Source organism: Mauremys mutica, chromosome 15 (assembly GCF_020497125.1).
Source record: "Mauremys mutica isolate MM-2020 ecotype Southern chromosome 15, ASM2049712v1, whole genome shotgun sequence".
In the NCBI taxonomy this organism is placed as follows: domain Eukaryota; kingdom Metazoa; phylum Chordata; order Testudines; family Geoemydidae; genus Mauremys; species Mauremys mutica.
In genome coordinates, this window is record NC_059086.1 from 31972336 (window position 1) to 31993824 (window position 21489).

At 61.4% G+C, this 21489-nt stretch overlaps 1 protein-coding gene across 1 annotated transcript; it reads left to right on the plus strand.

The window, feature by feature from the left end:
• The first annotated feature begins 9116 nt into the window (after nt 1–9116).
• On the plus strand, nt 9117–18634 carry LOC123350685 (ubiquitin-conjugating enzyme E2 S-like). Its single transcript, XM_044989365.1, has 4 exons — nt 9117–9359; nt 13139–13286; nt 13778–13968; nt 18151–18634. The coding sequence occupies exons 1-4, from the start codon at nt 9357–9359 to the stop codon at nt 18448–18450; spliced, it is 642 nt and encodes a 213-aa protein (XP_044845300.1). The 5' UTR covers nt 9117–9356; the 3' UTR covers nt 18451–18634.
• The last annotated feature ends 2855 nt before the right edge of the window (nt 18635–21489 follow it).

Sequence of the window (21489 nt, forward strand, 5' to 3'; positions counted from 1 at the left end):
GCTCAGATCCCTCCCGTCCGATGCCAAAACACGCTCCTCTTCTGCACTGCGGTATGCCTACGGGGCATGGCCAGCTGCTACCCATACAGAGGTGCTGAGATGGGGTCCTGCCGTGCTGGGCGCTGCACATATATCGTCACTGAAAGCGGAGCCCCGTCAGGCCAGGCGCTGCCCAGACACAGAGTCACTGAGATCAGGGCCCCATTGCGCCGGGCGCTGCCCAGACACAAAAGTCATCGAGATTGGGGCCTCGTCGCTCCGGGCACTGCCCAGATACACGCTATCTGTGTCTTCCCTGCAGAGTTCTCCCTCTAAACGTATCAAAACCAGCAGGAACACAGGCTATCACGCAGGGCTCCCTCTCCCCTTCATGGCTGTACCACAGATAGTGGCTTATAGGCCACGTACCACCGTAGCTCTTTAGCCCAGGCGCTACACAATCTCATTCTTCCCCAAGGCATTAGGAACTCCCGAGGGCCTTGGCATGGCTTCTGGTGCAGAACGTCCAGCCTTAAATAAAACCCCTCTCTTCACGCTGGCTCCTGACGTCAGGGGACTCTCTGCAACCCTGGGAGGCAGTAGCTTAAAAACCAATACAAGGAGCGGCTTTACTACTGTATGGTTAGCCTGCGGAACTCCCCACCACTGGATGTCACTGTGGCCAAAAGCTTAGGCGCCTGCAAAGAATCAGCTTTTCTAGGGGTGACTATGACTCACGGCAATTCAGCCGGTCTCTCTGTCGCAAATCTCTTCAGCCGGGGTTATAACTCAAGAGTTAAAATCATTTCAAGCCAACCCCCTGGGTGGGTTATTCCGTATTTGGGATGTCTTGTCCCTTCCTCTGAAGCAGGTCTGTAGAGACCACTGGTGGAGACGGGATACCGGGCTAGATGGGCCTGCCCCATTGGTCAGTTCTTAGACTCCTGTGATTTGTGGGGCGGGGGTGCTTCGGTGTTTGGGGTGCCTGTCTCAAGCACCTGATTGTGAGAGAGGCGGGCGCTCAGTGCTGCCAGCTAATTGGCAATGCCTTGGTGGCATCCGGAAATCACAGGAACAGAGGAAATTGACTGGAGCCGATTAATGGCCCATCTGACCCATCCCGTCTCTGACTGACCAGTACCGGATGCTTCAGGGGAAGGTGGTTAAAGCAGAAGGTTTGGGGAGTCAGGACTCCTGGGGTCTATCCCTGGGGAGGGGAGGGGAGGGTTAGAGAGGGGGAAGGGGGTCAGATGTCAGGACTCCTGGGTTCCATTCCTCCTAAAACCGGTTTGATATCCCTTCCCATGTTACGATCCCGCCGGATAGTCCTGTTCTCCATAGAGTCGGGGGCCTGTTGGGAGCGCTGAGATCGCCTAGTGTGGCCCCCAGCGTAACTCAGGCTGGACCTGTCCACTCCCCTTTTGAACCTCCCTAAATTCTTGGTCTCAACGACTCCCTGTGGCGGTGAGTTCCCCAGGCTCGATCCACATTATGTGGAAAAAAAGCATTGCCTTTAACTCCCGTTGTCCTTCTAGCTCCCGCTCCCCTCCCCGCCCCCCCCTTCAAAACACCACCCCTGCCACCTGAAGAGGCCACTCTCTTTAAGGGTCAGGCTGCAAGACATGCCAGCTGGGGGGGGGGGGGTAGGATTTGACTTTTTAGGGTCCCCTTTCGAGGGGCAATTTTCTCTCCCCCCACCTGACCATCCAGGGGTGGCAAAGCTCTAAGCTTTCCTCTCCGGATGGGGAGCCCCAGCCTCCAACCTTCCCCTCCCCGAGCTCGATTCCCCACCCCCCTTCTCAGGATCTTTGGGTGAGGTCAGCTGGGCTCTGCCCCCTTGACTTCACTGGTGCCATAGGGCATGGAATAGCCACGGCGCAGGACGCCCCGGCCCTGACCCACATCCGCCCCTATGGGTCCCAGGGGGCAGGGAATAGCCACAACTCAGGGCACGCCAGCCATGCCCCCGATCTGCCCCATGGGCCCTGGGGGGCAAGGAATAGCCAGTGTCGGACGCCCCAATCTGCCCCCTACCACCCGCCGGGGGTGCAGCACCCTCACCCTGGCCCCACGCCGGCTCAGGCAGAGCAGGACTCCTCGGGGGGGGCTGGACTCCGCTGAAGCAGCACCCAGGGGCCTGAGCGTCCGCTGAGGCAGGGTGTGGGGGGTTCGGGGGAGAAGCTTGGGGGATTTCTGCCCCCCAATACTGGCGACGGCAGCACAAGCCATTCCTCTGTCCCCCCTGCCTCCCCACTATATCTGTGGGGGACCCCCCTCTGCCCCCCTATTCCTTCCCATCCCCCTCCCCAGACATCCCCCTCCCCCCCGCTGAACTCGAATCAAGGGCTAATGTTTCCTCTTCCTCGCCCCAGGGGTATTTTCGTGTTGGGGGGGAGCAGGTTGGGGTGGGGAGGGTCAGGGTTTTGTTGCTGTTGTTGTTGTTTTTTGGAAGCGTCTCAATGCAAAACTTTCCCCTGATGGGGGGGACCCCAGGCATGGGGGGGAGGTCCCCTGGGTCTCTGCTGCCCTCCCCCCATCTTGGCTTTGGGGGGCAGAGGGAGCCAAGCCATTGGCTCCATTCACCCTGCCCTTTGCCCCTCAACTCGAGCCATCACCACCCCCCAAATAATCCCAGGGATTTTGGATCTTCCCAGTCAGCTCAGACCCAAGATGGGGTGCGGGAGCGACCGGTTTGGGAGACCGCCATGGGCCTCCCCTGTGTGGCCCTCCGTGGAGGGGGGGTCACAGAGTGCCCCCCTTCGGTCCCATGCCTCCAAGCATAAGCCATAGTTGACCGGGGGTGGGTTGGGTCCCTGGATGAACAGCCATTCGGCCAGGACGGGACCCAGCACCCGCTGTTAAAGGAAAGGTGCTGAGATGTGAGGGGACTGGTTGTGGGGGATCCCACGTCGCTGGGAGGGGAGGAGGAGGGCGGTCATGGCAGCCTCGGGGGTGGTACAGAGAGGATGGGGGCAGTATGGGGGGGGCATGGCGGGAGGTGGGAAGTTGGGAAAAATGGGATGGCAGAGGTGGGGAGGTTGGCAGGAGGAATGTGGGGGGACAGTGGAGGTGTTTGAGGAATGTGGGGGATGGCGGGAGGTGTGGGGGGTTGATGGAGGTGGGGGGGTTGACAGGAGGACTGTGGGGGGACAGGAGAGCTGTGGAAGGAATGTGGGGGATGGCGGGAGGGGTGGGGAGATGATGGAGGTGGGGAGGTTGGCAGGAGGAATGTGGGGGGACAGGAGAGGTGTTTGAGGAATGTGGGGGATGGCGGGAGGTTTGGGGGATGGTGGGAGGTGTGGGGGGTTGATGGAGGTGGGGGGCTTGACAGGAGGAATGTGGGGGGACAGTGGAGGTGTTTGAGGAATGTGGGGGATGGCAGGAGGTTTGGGGGATGGTGGGAGGGGTGGGGAGATGATGGAGGTGGGGAGGTTGGCAGGAGGAATGTGGGGGGGCAGCCGAGGTGTTTGAGGAATGGGGGGGGGATGGCGGGAGGTGTGGTGGGATGACAGAAGTGGGGGACGGTGCAGGTATGGGAGGAACGTGGGGGGACAGCGGAAGGTGGGAGGTTGGGGGTTGGTGTGAAGTGCGTGAGGAATGTGGGGGGGACAGCAGAGATGTGAGGGGTCGCTGGGAGGTGCAGGGGTTGGCAGGAGGTGGGAGGGGCTGCGTGGGTTGTATATGAAGAGAACGTGTGTGGGGGGCGCATGGGAGCCGTGCCGGGTTGTGCCCAGCTGTGGGCGTCGGGTGTGTTGACGCGCACAGCGGGATCCGGGGAGGCTCAGCACGGGACGCAATGTGTGTTGCCTGAGACCCAGCTCTCCCTGCACCCCCCGGAGACCAGAACCCACCAGCTGGGCCAATCCCCCCCACCCCATGCTCAGCACCCACTCCCCATCAGAGTCCACGGCACATCCTCCCCTCCGGGGCTGGGCCGTGTCGCTCCTCCGCCCCGTGGCCCGGTTCTGGAGAAATCCCGGCACGATGCCGAGGGGCACCCAGGGCTGGGCCGTGTCGCTCCTCCGCCCCGTGGCCCGGTTCTAGAGACCTCCCGGCACGATGCCGAGGGGCACCCAGGGCTGGGCCGTGTCGCTCCTCCGCCCCGTGGCCCGGTTCTGGAGAACTCCCGGCACGATGCCGAGGGGCACCCAGGACTGGGCCGTGTCGCTCCTCCGCCCCGTGGCCCGGTTCTGGAGAACTCCCGGCACGATGCCGAGGGGCACCCAGGACTGGGCCGTGTCGCTCCTCCGCCCCGTGGCCCGGTTCTGGAGAACTCCCGGCACGATGCCGAGGGGCACCCAGGACTGGGCCGTGTCGCTCCTCCGCCCCGTGGCCCGGTTCTGGAGAACTCCCGGCACGATGCCGAGGGGCCGGTTCTTCAGCCCCCAGGTGTCTTGTTTTGCATTTTTTTTAATAGAAAATAAAATAAAATGGTGTCTTCTATTTTTAGAACCGCGACTGTTTTGACCAGTCGCGTCACATGCGCTAAGGGTTAAGCCATAGGCTCTGACTGGAAAGCCCACCCTCGGCCTGCGAGGCGCCTGCCCCCTCCTGACCGGCGCTGACTCCGGCCCCGTCTCCTTTGCCGGCCGGCAGGTACGGTGGCGCCTCCCGTGAAGTTCTGTGTGATTGGACGGGCGCGTCGGCCCCCCGGCTCCCACGCTCAGGGTGTGACCAGCCTCGAAGCTGGCCTAAGCCTCGCTTCATGGCCACCTGGCTCTCGTCGCTCCTCAGGAGTCCCTATTGCGTGGGAGCTCCCCCGGCCCGGCGGAACGAGGCGCCTAGCTGTGCGTGGGGGCAGGGGGGCCTGGGTCCCGAGCCCTGGGGTACGGCTGTATAAACCGCCCATAAACGAGGGTCATCACTAGGCGGCTTGTTACCGCTCGTTCACCCTCTGCCATTCATGGTCTGTTAGGCACTTGGCAGCACGCTAGTGGTGAGCTTGTGTGTCTCAATAGTCATTTGCTATTCACTCCTCCCTGTCCCCCGTTCACTGCTCACTGTTCACTTTGTTATTCACTTCCACTATCCCCGTTCACTGCTCACCTTTCACTATTAGTTATTTGCTATTCACTATTCACTGTCCCCATTCACTCCTCGCCGTTCACTATTAGTCATTTGCTATTCGTTGTTCAATCTCACCATTCATTGCTCACCGTTCACTATTAGTTATTTTCTGTTCACTATCCTCATTCACTACTGTCTGCTCATTATTAGTTATTTACTATTCACTATCCCCACTCACTGCTCACTATTCACTATTAGTTATTTGCTATTCACTCCTCCCTATGCCCATTTACTACTCACCATTCACTATTAGTATTTGCTAATCACTGTTCACTTTCCCCATTCACTCCTCACCATTCATTATTAGTTATTTGCTATTTGTTGTTCACTGTCCCCATTCACTGCTCACTATTCACTGTTAGTTATTTGCTGTTAACCATCCACATTCACTACTCGCTGCTCATTATTAGTTATTTGCTATTCACCGTTCACTCTCCCCATTCACTGCTCACCGTTTCACTCTTCGCTGTTCATTGCCTGCTATGCAGTTTGCACTCTCAGATATCGCTCACTATTCATTATTCACTATTTGGCCCTCGTGTTTCACTCTTGGATAGACGTTATTTCCTGTTCACGGTGTAGCTCGCTCTCTGCCGTTCACTGTTCTTCTTTCTCTTGTCACCGTTTCTCATTAAGACCCTCTTGTTCCCCGTCCACTGTGCTTTGCACACGATTCCCTCTTCATCGCTCACTCTTCCCTGTGTCTTCGGGCTATTTCTCATTCCCTTGCCGCTCTTGGCTCCTTGGCTGCCAGCTGCTACTCCCCAGTGGCCGTTGGCTCCTCCTCACCTGCCAGGTCATTTCGAGAAAGGCCCAGGAAGGCAGCGGGCGGCCAATCCCACGCACCACGAGATCAACCCACTGGGGAGCCCCACCATGGGCCGACAGGGACAATGTCCTGTGACAATGTCCTGTGGGCTCCTGTAGCTCAAACCCAGGGAAATGAGGGCCAAACCCAGGGGAACAGGAGGGGCCTTAGTAGCAGGTCATTCCACTGGCCCCAGTAGCGAAAGGGCCCCAATAACCAGCTGCTGAGGACGGGGAACCCATTTCCCCTGCCGCATGTCGACTCGTTTTCGGCCAGCAGAGGCTGCGGTTCCTGGTGTGCCCTGAACACGCCATCTATGGACAAAAAGGGGAACGCTGCCCCCTGCTGAGCCCCCGCTTCCCGCAGCACAGCACCCCCTGCTGAGCCCCCGCCCCGCTCCCCACAGCACCCCCCACCCCACTCCCCACATTATAGCACCCTCTGCTGGGCCCCCACCCTGCTCCCTGCAGCCCAGCGCCCCCTGCTGAGCCCTGGCCCCACTCCCCACAGTACAGCGCCCCCCGCCCCATTCCCCACATTATAGCACCCTCTGCTGAGCCCCCGCCCCGCTCCCCGCAGCACAGCGCCCCTACTGACCCCACCGCCCCACTCCCCACAGTATGGCACCCTCTGTTGAGCCCCCCGCCCCACTCCCCGCAGCACAGCGCGCCATGCTGAGCCCCGTCCCCGCAGCCCAGCGCCCCCTGCTGAACCCCCGCCCCACTCCCTGCAGCCCAGCGTCCCCGGCCCCAGACCCCTCAGCACAGTGGCCCCTCCTGAGCACCCCCCTGCTCCCCACAGCATGGCGCCACCTAGCACCACACTGGGGTATTGGGGCCTGCACAGACTGCCTGGGGAGAGCGCCCCCTAGTGAGCAAAGGGCCCATGTAGCCTGGTACCCTGCCCTCTCTCTGTCCCCACCAATAAGACCCATGGGCCCATCTAGCTCAGTATCCCACCCCCCTCTGGATCAGACCCGTTGGCCCATCTAGCCCGGTATCTAACCCCGCTGATCCCACCTCTGGCAGTGGGCAGCACCAGCTGCCTCAGAGGTGGGTACAAGGATACCCCCTAGTGGGCAGCCGGGGAGCAGCCTTCCAAACCCCAGTGCAGCAGGCAGAGTGGGGGGTGGGGGGTGGCCCTTCTGGCTCTGAACTGCCCCTCACCTGGCAAGGGGGTTCACATGCCTTTAGGTCACCGTCTGCAACCGCCTACCCCGACAGCATCGGGGTGGGAGCCCCATCCGGCTGCAAAAACGACGCAGCCCCTGGATCGCACAGAACTCGGAAGGCGCCAGAACCAAATCAGGTTAATTTAAACGGAATTTGAAGCAGAAAAAAACCCCCCTAATAATGAATAATAATCAAAGTAATTAACTATCGACTCAACGAATCAGGGGACCTCGCCAGCGGGTGCGGCAAATCTCGAAGGACTCTGGGCTCAACCCATAGACCAGTGACTTCATATGTATTTAAAGGAGAAATAAAGTTGTTATAAAGTACCCGGGAATTGCTGTAATTTTGGGATTTTGAATAAACTGATGTTTCCTGCTGCTGGTTATGAGTCCTCCCCTCGCTGTGAGCTGTTACTCACGACAACATGCAGATGCGGCCCCTCGGGGGGGGGGGGCTGGTTATATGGGGACCCCTCGCCTGCCACTGGGATGTGGCCTCTCTGGAGTGGGGCAGGGAGCTGGGTATACGGGGACCCCTAGCTTGGTGCTGGGATGTGGCCCCTCTGGGGTTGGGGGTGGGAGCTGGTTATACAGGGGGACTCTACCCAGCGCTGAGACATGGCCCCTCTGGCATGGGAACGGGGACTGGTTATCTGGGGACCCCTCGCCTGGTGCTGGGATGCGGTACCTCTGGGGTGGAGTGCGGGGGCTGGGTACCCAGGAACCCCTCGTCAGGCGCTGGGATGCAGACCCTCTGGGGCAGGATGTGGAGGCTGGGTACCCGGGGACCCCTTGCTCGGCACTGGGATACGGCCCCTCTGGGGTGGAGCATGGGGGCTGGGTACCCCGGGACCCCTTGCCCGGTGCTGGGATGCGGCCCCTCGGGTGGAGCATGGGGGCTGGGTACCCAGGGACCCCTCGCCCAGCACTGGGATGCAGTACCTCTGGGGTGGAGCGCGGGGGCCGGGTAGCCGGGGACCCCTTGCTTGGCGCTGGGATGCGGCCCTTCTGGGGCAGGATGTGGGGGCTGGGTACCCAGGGATCCCCACCTGGTGCAGGACAGCAGCAATTCTCCACAGGCCTGGCAGGATGGATCTGCCCAGCGGGGGATGTGGCCAGGACCCGTGGCCGTGGCGCTGCCAGCTGGGCGCCCGAGGGCATTTTATGGGGCACCCCGAATACCAGGCCTTTGGCTTTATTATGCTGAGAGAAGGGAACAAGGGCGTCCCCCAACCCCACCCTGGGGCATCGGGCACCCCCTCCCCAGCCCTCCCTGGGGCGCTATAGGGCTCATGACACACACACTGAGCCTCTGGGGTGGCTCAGAGGGGGCAGGGAAGGGGTCACAGAGCTTCTCCCCTCTGGAATGTGTCCCCAGACCTGGCTGAGGTGGGGTGTGGTCATTCCTTTGAGTTAGGGTGACCCTAATTCTCCCCCTGCCCACAGTCCCAAGTCCATGAGCTGATTGGCTGATATTATATTTGCATATTATATAAATATTTATAAGGCTATGCTATATACGGGGAGGGTTCGCTCCTTCAGCTTTGATTGGCTGCTTGGGCTGCCATTTTCAAAAAAAATAAAGGGAAGTCCCACCCCTCCTCTCAGATTTTTTTTAAAAGGTCGCGCCCCTTTGTGGGAAGTGGATCGTGTCCGGCCCTCCCACTTCCGCGCGAGCTTCTCCGCTCCCATTGGCTCCGGCGGCCGTCAATCCGGCATTTCAAATCGCTGTCCCGCCCTTCTCTGCGACCGTTAGGGGTAAACAACCCTGTGCTCTCTCTTCCCCCCTCCCTCCTGCCTCTCAAACCGCCGCCTTCACGCGTTCATATTCAAATCCCGCCAATCGAGCGGCTGGCCCCGCCCCTCTCACCCTTTCCCATTGGCTCCTGCCCGTCGCGGACATTCGTTGTCAACGTCCTCCCGGGGAAGGCAGGAGGGGGGGTTCAAACCCCTCCGTTCCACCGGGCCTGATTGGGCGGCCGGGATTCGAAAGGGCGTGGTCGGCCCGGGCCAAAGGCTATAAAGTCCCCTGCTGGGCCCCAGCCCAGCTCCAGTGAGGGTGGGAGGCGATTGGAGAGAAGCCAGGAAGGGGAATCCCTGCAAGGGGGGCAGCCCAGATTTTGGGGGGGGGGCAGGTAGAGGGAAGGGGGGGAGCCTGGTTGGCACAGGTGGGGAGGGGGGGGCCTGGGAGGAGACCCTGCCTCTCCCCACCCCACAAAGTGAAGGGGTGAGTTCTATAGGGCTGGGGGGTAACCCCCAGATTTAGGGGGTGCCCTACCTGTGCAGGGGGCACCTGGTCTCTGCCAACCTCAGGCCAGACCCACCGCCATGGTGAGTGGTTCTTGCTCCCTTGATCTCTGCTTTCCCCAGGCACCCACCAGGTTATGGGGCAGCAATTTTTTGGAGGTGGTTGATCTGCATTTTGTGGGGGGTGGCTGCGTGAGTCCCCTTAATGGGGTGGGGCTGCTCACAAGGGCTTATGGGGCAGGCAGGTCCATTATCGAGAATAACAGCAGGTTGGGTTGGGGTTTTACCAGGATCTGGTTGCAACTTGGGGTAGGGTGCACAAGGCATGGAAATTGGGTGGGTCCCATTAGCCTTTTAAGGTTGAAATAAAGGGCCTACCCTTGGGGGGCAACTGCATTCAGGGAGTCATTAGCCAAAAGCAATGGCTGTGTTTAGAAATAACAGGGGCCACAATTCGCTTAAGATCCAAAGGGTACATTTGGTGTGTTAGGATATTTCATGGGGTGAGATTGGGGCACCCGGTTCTTTAAAAGCTGTAGCCGGTGCTTATTTAAAAGGAAATACTTTAATAGGCCGTAAACTTGGGGTGGAAGTTGATTTTTTTTTTAATGTGCCTTGTTTATTAAACAGCTGCTTTTTAAAAATGTAGGAGACAATTGGCGCCAATATTAGGGAGGTGAAAGGTGGCTGCATGTTTTTATGGGTTATCGATTAAGGCTGCCTTTTAAAAGAAGTATATAGATTTAATCGGGTCTGCCAATCATCAGAAGTGGGTCCAATTTTTGCTGCCTCCCTTATTATCGATAATACTAAAAGTGGCTCCTAAGCTCTGCAGAGTTTTTTAAATCTCTGGGTAACCTGACAACCACGTGGCCTTTCAAAATATCTTCTCTGTTGGGTGCCGCTGTGGGAGCAAGGAATGGTGTTCCAATTTGCTTAGCTCTGTGTTGCATGCTGTTTGTAAGGAGGATCTGAACGCGTGGCAGGTATGTACGGATCTCTGTGCCTCTTGTCTGCCAGGTGATGGTTCGTCCCTGGAAAGGACTGGACAAAAAGTTATCTGCGTGTATGAATTTCTTCTACACAAGTCCAGTGGCTTTCCAGACTTACCCTTTTTTTGGACAGCGGGGGATCTGCATGGATGATTTTCTTATACAGGCCTTGCACGATCCTGGTGACTTGTCCTAGTAACCTTTGAGTGTAAAATTATCATTATTTTCATGATGGGTGTTTAAGGGGGGGGTGGGAAAAGCTGAGGGACAAGAAGTTACTAGCTAGTGGATTTGGATGCTGATCTTGCATGGTTTAAGAATACCTGGTAGGAAAAGTTTTTGGTGGCTGGCTGGCATGTGCCATGGGTCGGGCTGTCAGATTCTAGGGCAGGTATGAAGGGCCTTACACCTCCCTGGGTGCCCAGGATGCTCTTATATCCTGCTTTTCAGATCATCTGCTTATTAACGTTTAGATCTTCCCCAGCCCATGTTTCACCCCCCAGATCTTGTTGCCGGCAAAGGCCGGGACTTTTCAAAAGCATGTCGTTGTTTTTGGATGCCTGTTTCGATTTGATTTTTACCTCCCCACAGGAAAACCAAGAGCCCCCTTTTTGGGAGGGGTGGGGGGGCTCGAGCCGGGCACCTCCCAATGGCTAGCCACTTTGGAAAAGCCGCGGCCTAATTTTGAACAGGCCTCGGGTGTGAAACTGGCCCACGGAGAGTTGCTGTTACTAAAAGGGTGTAGGGGTGGCTGCCGAGTCATTTCTTCCCGGGGCATAGCCCGGTGGAGCAACTGCGGCGTGCGTTGTAAAATGGGTCTGTGCAGCACCGCAGAGCCCTGGGGAGGAACCGTCTGCGCCGGGGAATAATGGCTTAGCCCGGGCGGACAGTCCCAGGCTGGCTTGGAGGAGGGCTTGTTTGCATATTTATGTGGCTTCATCTCTGGATGGTCACCTGCCACGTATGGCGGAGCAAAGCTCTTTGAGGGATCCCCCCCCCCCCCCGTGTTGTGTCGGCGGCAGGGCCTAGCACCGGCCCACGGGGTGTCCCTGTGCTTTGCGGGGTTAACCAGGGATCCAGGCTGGGCAGGGTGATGGCTTTCGGAGCATTGTGGTCCTGGGGGGACCTGCCTTAGGGAAATCCTGTTTCCGGGCCTGGCCTGGCCTGCCCTGACCACGCTCTCCTCCTTTAGCCGGAGCTTCCTGGCTTTGCAGCCCCTTTGTATTTACCTTTCAGAGGCTGGATCAAGGAGGCAGCTTCTACCCAGGCTGCTGCCTCCTGTCCCAGGACGCTCCTGCTGCTGGCTTCTTGGCTCCTCTCTTTGGAGGCTGAGGCCATGTCCCAGGCTGGTTGTAAGGGGTGGGGGGTGTAAAACTGACTTGGTTTGAGATTGGGGGCAGGGAAGGTGCTCGGGGTCCCCTTGAGCTGCTCTGGGGCACTGAGCCTGTAGTGTGTCTCTGGCCCTCGTGTGCTCATCCAGGAGTGCCTGCGAGTCATCCCCATCGGAGGTCTGCTGGGCTGTCCTCTCTGGCATGCCGTGAGTTAGTGGGTCTCCATCGGCGTTACCTCCGAGGGACCAAAAAACCAGGACCTCGGGGGGGTGACCCTGACAGCCAGCTGAGCACCCTTAAAGATTTCCCAGGGCAGCTGGATCTGAGGCTCCTGGCCTGCGGTGCAGGGTCAGCAGACCCTGCTGTCTCTTCTGTGATGATGCGTCTGATCTGGGATAGCCGTTGGCCGAGGCTGAATCCACACCTTGCCCCCAAATGTGGGATTTGCAGTGGCTCTGGGGCTGGTTGTAGCCTCTCCTGGGGCTCGTCCCGGCGTGCGACGCATCCCATAACCCTGGCAGAGACCTTGAAGGGGCTGAAACCAAAATCCACTTCCCTTGAACACTCCCAGCATCTTCAGAAACCGGGCTTGGCCTTGGAAAACTGGGCCCCCCACCCCAAAAAAATCTTATATGGGGTCCTGTGTCCCTAGCACAGTGGGGACTTCATCCTTATTAATATGCCTAACGAGAATTGGGGAGGAGGGCGGCATCTTTGGATCTGTCTCTCGCTGGTCAATATCCTTGAAGGCCCCCTGCCAACGTTTAGCTGCTACAGGGCTTAAGGGGGAGGAGAGGCCTGCAGGTTCAGGAAGATGCTACTGCTTGATAGTGTGGGTGTGACAAGCTGAACTGACCCCCCCCTAGAGAGTCTTTCTCTTGGGTAGGGTGGGGGGAATTTTGCTCTGCCACTTCTGGGGATGAATCCTGGGCATCGGGTTCCAACTGATCCCCATGGACCAGCCCCTTGAGTAGCCTCAGTAAAGCCAATCTGCGTCCCCGGGTGGTGCCTGCTGGTTTGGGGGGAGATCCCAAGATTTGTGGGGGGGAAGGAAATCAGTGAGTGGCTGAAGCTGATGGGGCAGCCTCTCCTGTTAATCTCTCTCTGGGTTTCATCTGCACCAGAGCCACTCGCTGCCTCTTGTCTGGCCCCGTGACTCGGTGTGAACGGTGCAGGGGGCTGAGTTAACGGGTGATCCCCTTGGGATCTTGGGGCTCAAAGCCAGCCTGGACCGGGCGGCGAGAACGCTGGGAGGGGAAGCCGTGGGCCTGGGAGGGGACAGCTTGGGGGGCGAATTAGGGGGCGCTCTCCTCTGTCGGTGCTGAGCCCAGTGCCCCACCGTGCCTGGCCCTGGCACGCTTGGGCCCTGCTTTTCCTGGGCTCCTCTCCGCTTTCCGGGCCTGCGCGGTTCTGGAGTCCGTCGGGCACATCCGCCCGAGCGTAACTGCTGGGCCCCGCTGGAGGGGGTGGGCAGAGGGTGACCCCCCCGGAGCAGGTTATCACTGGGTCTGTGACGCGCTCGTGCCCCTCTCTCCTGCAGAACTCAAACGTGGAAAACCTGCCTCCCCACGTCATCCGGCTGGTCTACAAGGAGGTCTCCACCCTGACGTCGGACCCGCCGGAGGGCATCAAGGTCTTCCCCAATGAGGAGGACATCACGGACGTCCAGGTCACCATCGAAGGACCTGGTGAGATGGGGGTGTGGCTGGCTGTGGGGGCGTGGCTAGTGGCTGTAAGGGGGCGTGGCTTTACTCTGCCACCTCCCCCACTGCGTTTAATCGTTCTGCTCTTGCCTGAGGCTGGAGGAGTCGATCTCTGCCTGAAGAGGGCGCTGTGATCCCTGCTCTGACCCCAGTGTGGCGCTGGGGGCTTAGTGGGGGGCGCCGTGCTGTAGGGAGCCTGGGGGGCCTCAGAGCGCGCACACACCCTGCCCCCGGCTGCCTCCCCCGGCACAGACAGGGCCTTCCTGGGGCACGGGGGTCTTTCATTAAGGTCCCATCCCAGCCATGATTTGCTGTCATCTTCCCCTGCAGCCCGGCGCCCCCTAGCCTCATGGGGCTGTTCTGGGGCCGGTCCCCTCCCAGGGGCGAGTTGGGGGTGGGGACGTACCCTGTGGAGGTGCGGGGGGGGCTGGCATGTGGGAGTAGATCCCTTCTCACCCGCTCTGCTCCCTTGGCAGAGGGGACGCCCTATGCCGGGGGCGTCTTCCGCATGAAGCTCATCCTGGGCAAGGATTTCCCGGCCGCGCCGCCCAAGGGCTACTTCCTCACCAAGATCTTCCACCCCAACGTGGGCGCCAACGGCGAGATCTGCGTCAACGTCCTCAAGAAAGACTGGAAGGCAGAGCTGGGCATTAAGCACGTGCTGCTGGTAAGCGGCGGGCCCAGCAGGGGGCGCTCTCCCCGGGCAGGCAGGGCTGGCCCCAGGGTGGCACTAGGGGGCGCTGTGCTGCAGGGCCAGGGCTCAGCAGGGGGCGCTCTCCCTGGGCAGGCAGGGCTGGCTCCAGGGTGGCACTAGGGGGCTCTGTGCTGCAGGGCAGAGGCCCAGCAGGGGGCGCTCTCCCCAGACAGGCAGGGCTGGCTCTAGGGTGGCACTAGGGGGCTCTGTGCTGCAGGGCAGAGACCCAGCAGGGGGCGCTCTCCCCAGACAGGCAGGGCTGGCTCTAGGGTGGCACTAGGGGGCGCTGGGCTGCAGGGCAGGGGCTCAGCAGGGGGCGCTCTCCCCTGGCAGGCAGGGCTGGCCCCAGGGTGGCACTAGGGGGCGCTGGGCTGCAGGGCAGGGGCTCAGCAGGGGGCGCTCTCCCTGGGCAGGCAGGGCTGGCCCTAGGGGGCGCTGTGCTTTAGGAGTTGATCTTTCAGATGAGGGGAAAACCCCAGGCTCTGGGTACAAGGTCATCAAAGGGGAGCTGCAGGGGTCACCAAGCCCAGTATTTGCTATGGCTGTTGAAGCAGCCTCTGGGGGGTGGGACGTGGGGGGCTGGGTACACGGGGACCCCTCGCCTGGAGCTGAGACATGGCCCCTCTGGGGGGTGGGACGCAGGGGGCTGGGTACACGGGGACCCCTCGCCTGGAGCTGAGACATGGCCCCTCTGGGGGGTGGGACGCGTGGGGCTGGGTACACGGGGACCCCTCGCCTGGAGCTGAGACATGGCCCCTCTGGCGTGGGACGCAGGGGGCTGGGTACACGGGGACCCCTCGCCTGGAGCTGAGACATGGCCCCTCTGGCGTGGGACGCAGGGGCTGGGTACGGGGACCCATCACCCAGTACTGAGACGTGGCTGCTATGGGGTGGGGCTGGAGGGTTGGTTATACTGGGCCCCTCACTCGGCACAGCAGCCCCAGGTCGGCAGCGCAGAATCCTGCCTCTGAAGCTGCAGGGAGCTTTGGAGGGCACAAGCTGATCACCCTACAGGCTGCCCCCACCCCCTTCCCCCCAAAGATCTGATACCCCAGGACGGGTTTCCATCAGCACAGTGCCCCCTAGTGCCTGGTGCGAGCTACCCCAGCTGTCTGGCCCCAGAAGGGATTGGCCAGCAGTGACAGAACAGCGCCGATCGGGTTAAACGTCCCGCTGCCCGGCTGGGAGTTTTCCTAGCTAGGACGCCGGGAAGCTTTAAAACCTTAAAGGGACCCTCTGTTTCAAACGCTGCATGAGCTCCCCCCATCCCCCAGAGCGATCCCTCCAGCCCCCTGCGTTTCGGGGTCTCCCACGGTCCCCCTCCCTCACATCAGGGGCTCTGGGTGTCCCATTCCCCCTGTGCTCTTCCCCCCATCCTATTATTTCTGCCTGGGTGATGGCTCCAGCTTCCCCCCGGGGCGACGGGCAGAGCCGAGTGAGGGGTGACTCCGTGTGTCCCCCGTTTTCCCCCTTCCCATTGTCTAGCTTCCCCCCAAATCCGTTGCCTTCTAGCGTGTTAGACATCCCAGCTTCCTCCCATGGAGTCACGTCCACCGTGTTATCTGAGCACCTCAATATAGTTACCTCTGCAGCTGGGATGGTGGCAGAATGCGTCTGTCCGGGGGTGGGGAATAACCCATCTGGTGGCGTGGCTGCATCCACACTCCGGGGTTGGGCTGATGTAGCTTTGCTGGTAGTCTCTGCAGCGTAGACACACCTTTAGTCTGTGCCTCAGTTTCCCTGCGTACAATGGGGATAGCTGCCCTGCCCTACCTCTTGGGGGGTGGTGGCGCCGCAGGGAGGATAAATTCAAAGGTGGTGATGGCCAGATGAGCCCCTGAAATAGTCTGGTCATAAGAAACAGCTGTGGTTAAACTCTGCCTCGTGGGAGGCCGGGTGCAGCGCCTAGCGCTCTGCTCGGAGCGAGCCGGGTTCTGTTCCTCGTGCTGCCTGTTGTCGCGTCCCGTGGCCAGGCCTCGGTTTCCCCAGCTAGGGCTCCAGCGACAGGCCCGCCCCTACCCAGGAGAATGACAGCTCTGGGGGTTTCTCAGTGAGCCGTTCAGTCTGGGGCCCACGCGGGGGGGGGGCAGCCAGGATCTCTGTACAACCCAGAGCCAGAAAGCCAGGCAGGCCCCGGGAATCCTGGCTTTTCGGAGCAGCCGTGGGTTGGATTCCCCGCAGTGGGGGGCTGCTCCTGGTGGGAGGGTGGCCGGGCGCGTGGGGACGGGGCTGTTTAGGCCGGGGACGCTCTGTCTTTCTGCACTTGATTGTCAGATACTTCCACCCCCGTCACCCGGCCTGTGGGGATTCTGTGGAAGTGACCCACAGAATTACCCCTGCCACAGGCGGCGTGGCCAGGGTGCCCTGTGCTGTGGGTATTCCCAGCCCCCCAGGGGCCATACGGGGTGGATCGGGGCCAGGGTGCCCAGTGCTGTGGGTATTCCCAGCCCCCCAGGGGCCATACGGGGTGGATCGGGGCCAGGGTGCCCTGTGCTGTGGGTATTCCCAGCCCCCCAGGGGCCATACTAGGATGGGCTGTGTCTTTGACCATCCCTGAGGCTTCTCCCCCCCGCCCGGGTCCCATTAGCGCTGGCATGTGGATGGGCCCCCGGGATGTGTGGAGCTCAGTTGGTGGCGTGGCCGGGGCTGGTACGTGCCACTGAGGTGGGAACGCGGGCGAGTCGCAGCAGAGGGCAAACAACCCGAAATCCCCTCCTGGTGGCTCCGTCCTTCGCTGTCGCGTTCCGCGACTGCCACGGTTCCCCCTAGAGGCGGTCGCATCTCAGTGCTGGGACGGGGGCAGGGCAATGGGCGCTGCAGCAACACCAGGTGTCCGGCTCGGCAGGAGATGAGCTCAGGGCCCCTCGCCCCAGGCTGTGCCCTGCACCTCAGGTCTGGGAGGCCGCTGTGGGGCCGAGTGTTCGCTGCCGCTGCTTCCCGAAGGAAGGGCCAGAGTCCGCCTGCTGTGGGGCGCTGAGCGGCTGGCATGAGTGGCCCTAGTGTTGTGGGAGGCCGGAGGAGGGGGACTGGTGGGAGGGGGGGAACGGGGGGCAGTGCTGGGGGATGGGGGGCCCTGGCATGGCAGGAGGAGGGGTACGGGGGGCAGTGCTGGGGGGATGGGGGGCCCTGGCATGGCAGGAGGAGGGGAACGGGGGGGCAGTGCTGGGGGGGATGGGGGGCCCTGGCGTGGCAGGAGGAGGGGAACAGGGGGGCAGTGCTGGGGGGATGGGGGGCCCTGGTGTGGCGGGAGGAGGGGAACACGGGGCACACAGGGAGGGTATGGGGGACGGTTCACAAGGTGTCCTGGAAATAGAGGGGGCCGGGCAGGTGGCCCCCAGGGGATTGAGGGGGCCATGGTGTGGCCCTTTGGTACTTCCGAAGGAGCAGACGCTTTTTGGCCTGTGTCCTCTCCGTGGGGCGGGGATTGTGCACACGTACAGCCCCTAGCGCAGCAGGGCCTGGCCTTAGATCTGCCCATCTGGCTACCAGCTTCAACCTGCCTGCCCCTCACCCACCCGCCTGGGCACCTTCCCTGTGCAATCCACAGCGGCAGCGGCGTCCCTCAGGGGCAGCCTGGCATTTCCGGCATTCCTGCGGCTTTTGGCATCCCCTTTCCGGGGGGGGGGGGGGGGGGGGAGCGGGGCCCGGGAGAGGGAAGGCCAGGCAGCCTCGCCTCAAGCTGCGCCCGCCGGATTTGCCGCGTCTCTCCCGGAAACCAGGGCCGAGGCTGGATCCTGTTAACTGCGTGTTCCTTCCCCAGCTCCTGCCCCCCAGCGCTCCCCACAGAAACTGGGTCTCTAGCCGGCAGCTGGGACCCTTAACCAGCAAGCGAAACTGACTAGGGCAGCGGCAACTAACGAGAAATTGCCGTGTTGCTTTTTGCCTGCCTCGATTCTTGGGGTGCTGCGGGGGCGCCCCAGATCTCTAGGCACCTGGAAAGGCATGTGGCCGGGCGGAGGTTTGGTACTTGTCTGGCCGTGGTGGGTGCTTGAGGGGGGGGCACCAGCCTTGTAATAACCGAGACCAGCGGGGCCGCCTGACCTGCCAGCGGAAGGGGCTGGAGTGGAGGGAGCCCAGTGGCACCTCGGCTTGTCGCCTGAAGCTGTGGGGAGCCCCCGGCTCAGGTTAACCCCGTCCCCCCTCTGCCCCCCGCAGACCATCAAGTGCTTGCTGATCCACCCCAACCCCGAGTCGGCGCTGAACGAGGAAGCGGGGCGCCTCCTGCTGGAGAACTACGAGGAGTACGCGGCCCGGGCCCGCCTGCTGACCGAGATCCACGCCCAGCCCTCCAGCCTGCGGGGGGCCAGCAAGGACCCCGGCGACCCCTGCTCCTCCGCCGCCGCCCTGGCTGCCGGGGCCGAGGGCCCCATGGCCAAGAAACACGCCGGCGACAGGGACAAGAAACAGCTGGCGAAGAAGAAGACGGACAAAAAGCGGGCGCTGCGGCGGCTCTAGGGGCGCACGGGGGCCTGGCTCGAACCATGGACTTGGGGGGGGCGGGGGGGGGGTCCAGGCAGGGTTCTAATAAAACTCTCCCTTTTCCCAGCTTTTTGTTAAGGCGCTTTCGTATTTTACCCTTTTTTCAATCTTAAGTTATTTAAGTTATAAACAAAAATTCTATTAAAGGACTTTTTTTCTACCCAAGGGTTAATTTATTCCTTTGTCACTGGGCCACCCTTGATCCTCAGCCCCCACCCCCCAACACCCCCCTTTTGGAAGCGGGAGGGGGTTGGCAGTGCCTGGCTTGAGATCTGTTACAGGGACCTGCCGGAGAAGGTGTGAATCCAGCCACCAGGGGGCAGAACTGCCCTGTATGGACAGAAAGTTCTGAATCCAGCTGACCTAACATAGCAGTCCTGGCTCCCAGCCCCTGTGCTCTCACCACTAGCCCCCACTTCCCTCACAGAGCTGGGGAGAGAACCCAGCAGTCCTGGCTCCCAGCCCCCCCTGCTCTCACCACTAGCCCCCACATCCCTCACAGAGCTGGGGAGAGAACCCAGCAGTCCTGGCTCCCAGCCCCCCTGCTCTCACCACTAGCCCCCACTTCCCTCACAGAGCTGGGGAGAGAACCCAGCAGTCCTGGCTCCCAGCCCCCCTGCTCTCACCACTAGACCCCACTCCCCTCACAGAGCTGTGGGCCGACCCTCTTTCAGCCTCAGAGGCTTGGACCTCTTTGGGGGCCTGCTGGTTGCCTGCCAAAAAGGCTGCTGGAGGTCAGTGCTTTGGTGCCATCCTGCTCACTTTAGCTGTTACGTGACAGGGCTGGGGTCCTGCTTCTCCCAAGATATCGACCCCCCAGCGCCAACTTCCTCCAGCCAGCTCCCACTGAGCGGCTCTGCAGGGGAGGCTGGGATGGGATAGTCAGGGGTGTCTACACAGGACACGCAGGCACATTAATCCCAATTAAAGATGTGAATGTAAAGTGGGTTCATTAAACTTTGTGGATGTTTATTCTGAAGTGACCTTAATCTGGTTTAGTTTAATTCCCATTGGCAATGAATTCAGATTAAACCAGTTTACTTTAGCGCTGAGTCAGAGCATCCAGCTAGGGACCAAATGCAGAGTAACTTGTTGAATTTAAATGGGCAGGGGGGAGGAACTGTCCCATCTGTGCCTTGGCAGATGTGTCTCTGGGGTTCACCGCTCCAGCTGCCTGGTGAAAGCAGGGGCTATGCGGAGCTGTTAGCTACGTGTATCTCCTGCCCTGGTGCGGACGGGACAATGTCTCAGGCCATAACTGCTTTGAATCCGGAAGCACAAGGCAGGCCTCAAAACCAGCCGGAGACAAAGCAGGCTGCTCCCAATGGGGGCGATGGGTCCCCTCACCCCCCGGTGGGCTGCAGCCCATTAAACCAGAACAGCAAGCGCCATGCACAGGGGTGCTGGTTCCCCTTGATCCTGACCCTGCTATCCTGCCATGGGTCCCCCCACAGCTCTGGCGGTGCCCCTCACTCCCGACCCGCAGCCCCTTGGCCCCTGTGATTTAGCTTCCGCTCAGCATTGCTGTGAGCCTGAGGCGTTGGCTGCTGCTGGTCTTGCAGCCTCCTGAGGCCAGTGTCCCAGAACCTCCTGCCCTGTCCTAGGCCCTGGCAAGCCCACGGGCAAGAGGCCCCAGCCACTGCCCTGCGTGCCCAGCAGAGGGCCCCCAAACTGCAGCCACTCAAATGCATCCCCAGTTGCTACCAGCCAGCAGGTGCTGTCAGTGCTGGGCTAGCAGGGGGCTGCAGGTCGGGAGTGAGGGGCACTGGCAGAGTGGGGGGAGGGGAGCCCAGGGCTGGGTTACCAGGGGGCTGCGGGTCGGGAGTGAGGGGCACCGGCAGGGCTGTGGGGAGCCCAGGGCCAGGCTAGCAGGGGCTGCGGGTCGGGAGTGAGGGGCACTGGCAGGGCTCGGGGGGGAGCCCAGGGCCCCTCACTCCCAACCCACAGTTCCCTGCTAGCCCAGCCCTGCAGGGGTGGGGTGGGTGACTGACCCCACAGCGCCAGGGCAGGGACCCTGGGAACAGGAAAGGTCCTTTGTAAACAGGGCTGGGCCTGGAGCCGCAGGCTGGAAGGCCCATGGACACCCCCCCCCCCCCCAGTCCTGGGAGAGAGGCAGCCAAGGTGTTAACCCCTGCGCTGCTGGAGCCAGGGTCTCCCGGACTCCTGGGTTCTGCTGAATCAGGGCTGGGATCCACTCCCCGCCCCTTCCAAATCTCCTGTGTTCCTGGGGGGCGGGGAGGGGGAGCAGAGGGGCTTTGCCCTGCTGGGGATTTGGGTTTGGGAGCTGCCCCCTGCCCATGGCTCAGGCCCAGCCTGTAATTCATACACGTCTTTTGGGGGGGGTGTCTGATGCCTGACTCCTGGGTGCATCCCCAGTGGGAGGCCCCCAGATCTGTTCCACCCCCTCAATGCCCCCCCATCTCCTCAGAGACCCTCCTCTAGTGGACTGGGGGGGGGGGGGTTCAGAGGCCAGGGCCCAGCCAGATCTGGGCTGGGGTGGGGGGATGGGGGCACCGGAAATTTAACTGAGACCCAGCAAACTCGTTTCACACACGAGGTGAGGGGCAAATTGCAGTCTGTGCTGCCCTGGGGCTGGATGGGGGCCGGTGCTCCCTAGAGGGGCCAGGCCCCGTGTCTCAGGGCCGGCAGCCTGGCGGGTTCCTGACACGTCCCTCTCCCGCTGCCTGGAGCTCGAGGCCTGTGGGGCCGGGGTGGGGGGCTCCGGCCATAAGTCATGGAGGGGTCACTGGGGTGTCGGCCAGACCCCGGCTGGGTGCCGGGGGAGGGGGCAGCTGGGGGGGGAATCTCAGCCTAAGAGCAGGGGGGGGGGGGTGAATGTCTGGGGAAGAGAGAAGGTGCAAGGGGGGGCGCCCCCTATCTCCCCCCACAACTGCACCCTGCTTACCCACTGCCAGGCAGAGCCCTCTGGGTGAGCTAGCAGGTGAGGGGCCAGATAGATTGATGGGGGGGAGGGCTGTGGGGGAGGGCAGGGCGGGGCAGGGGTGTTTGGGAGAG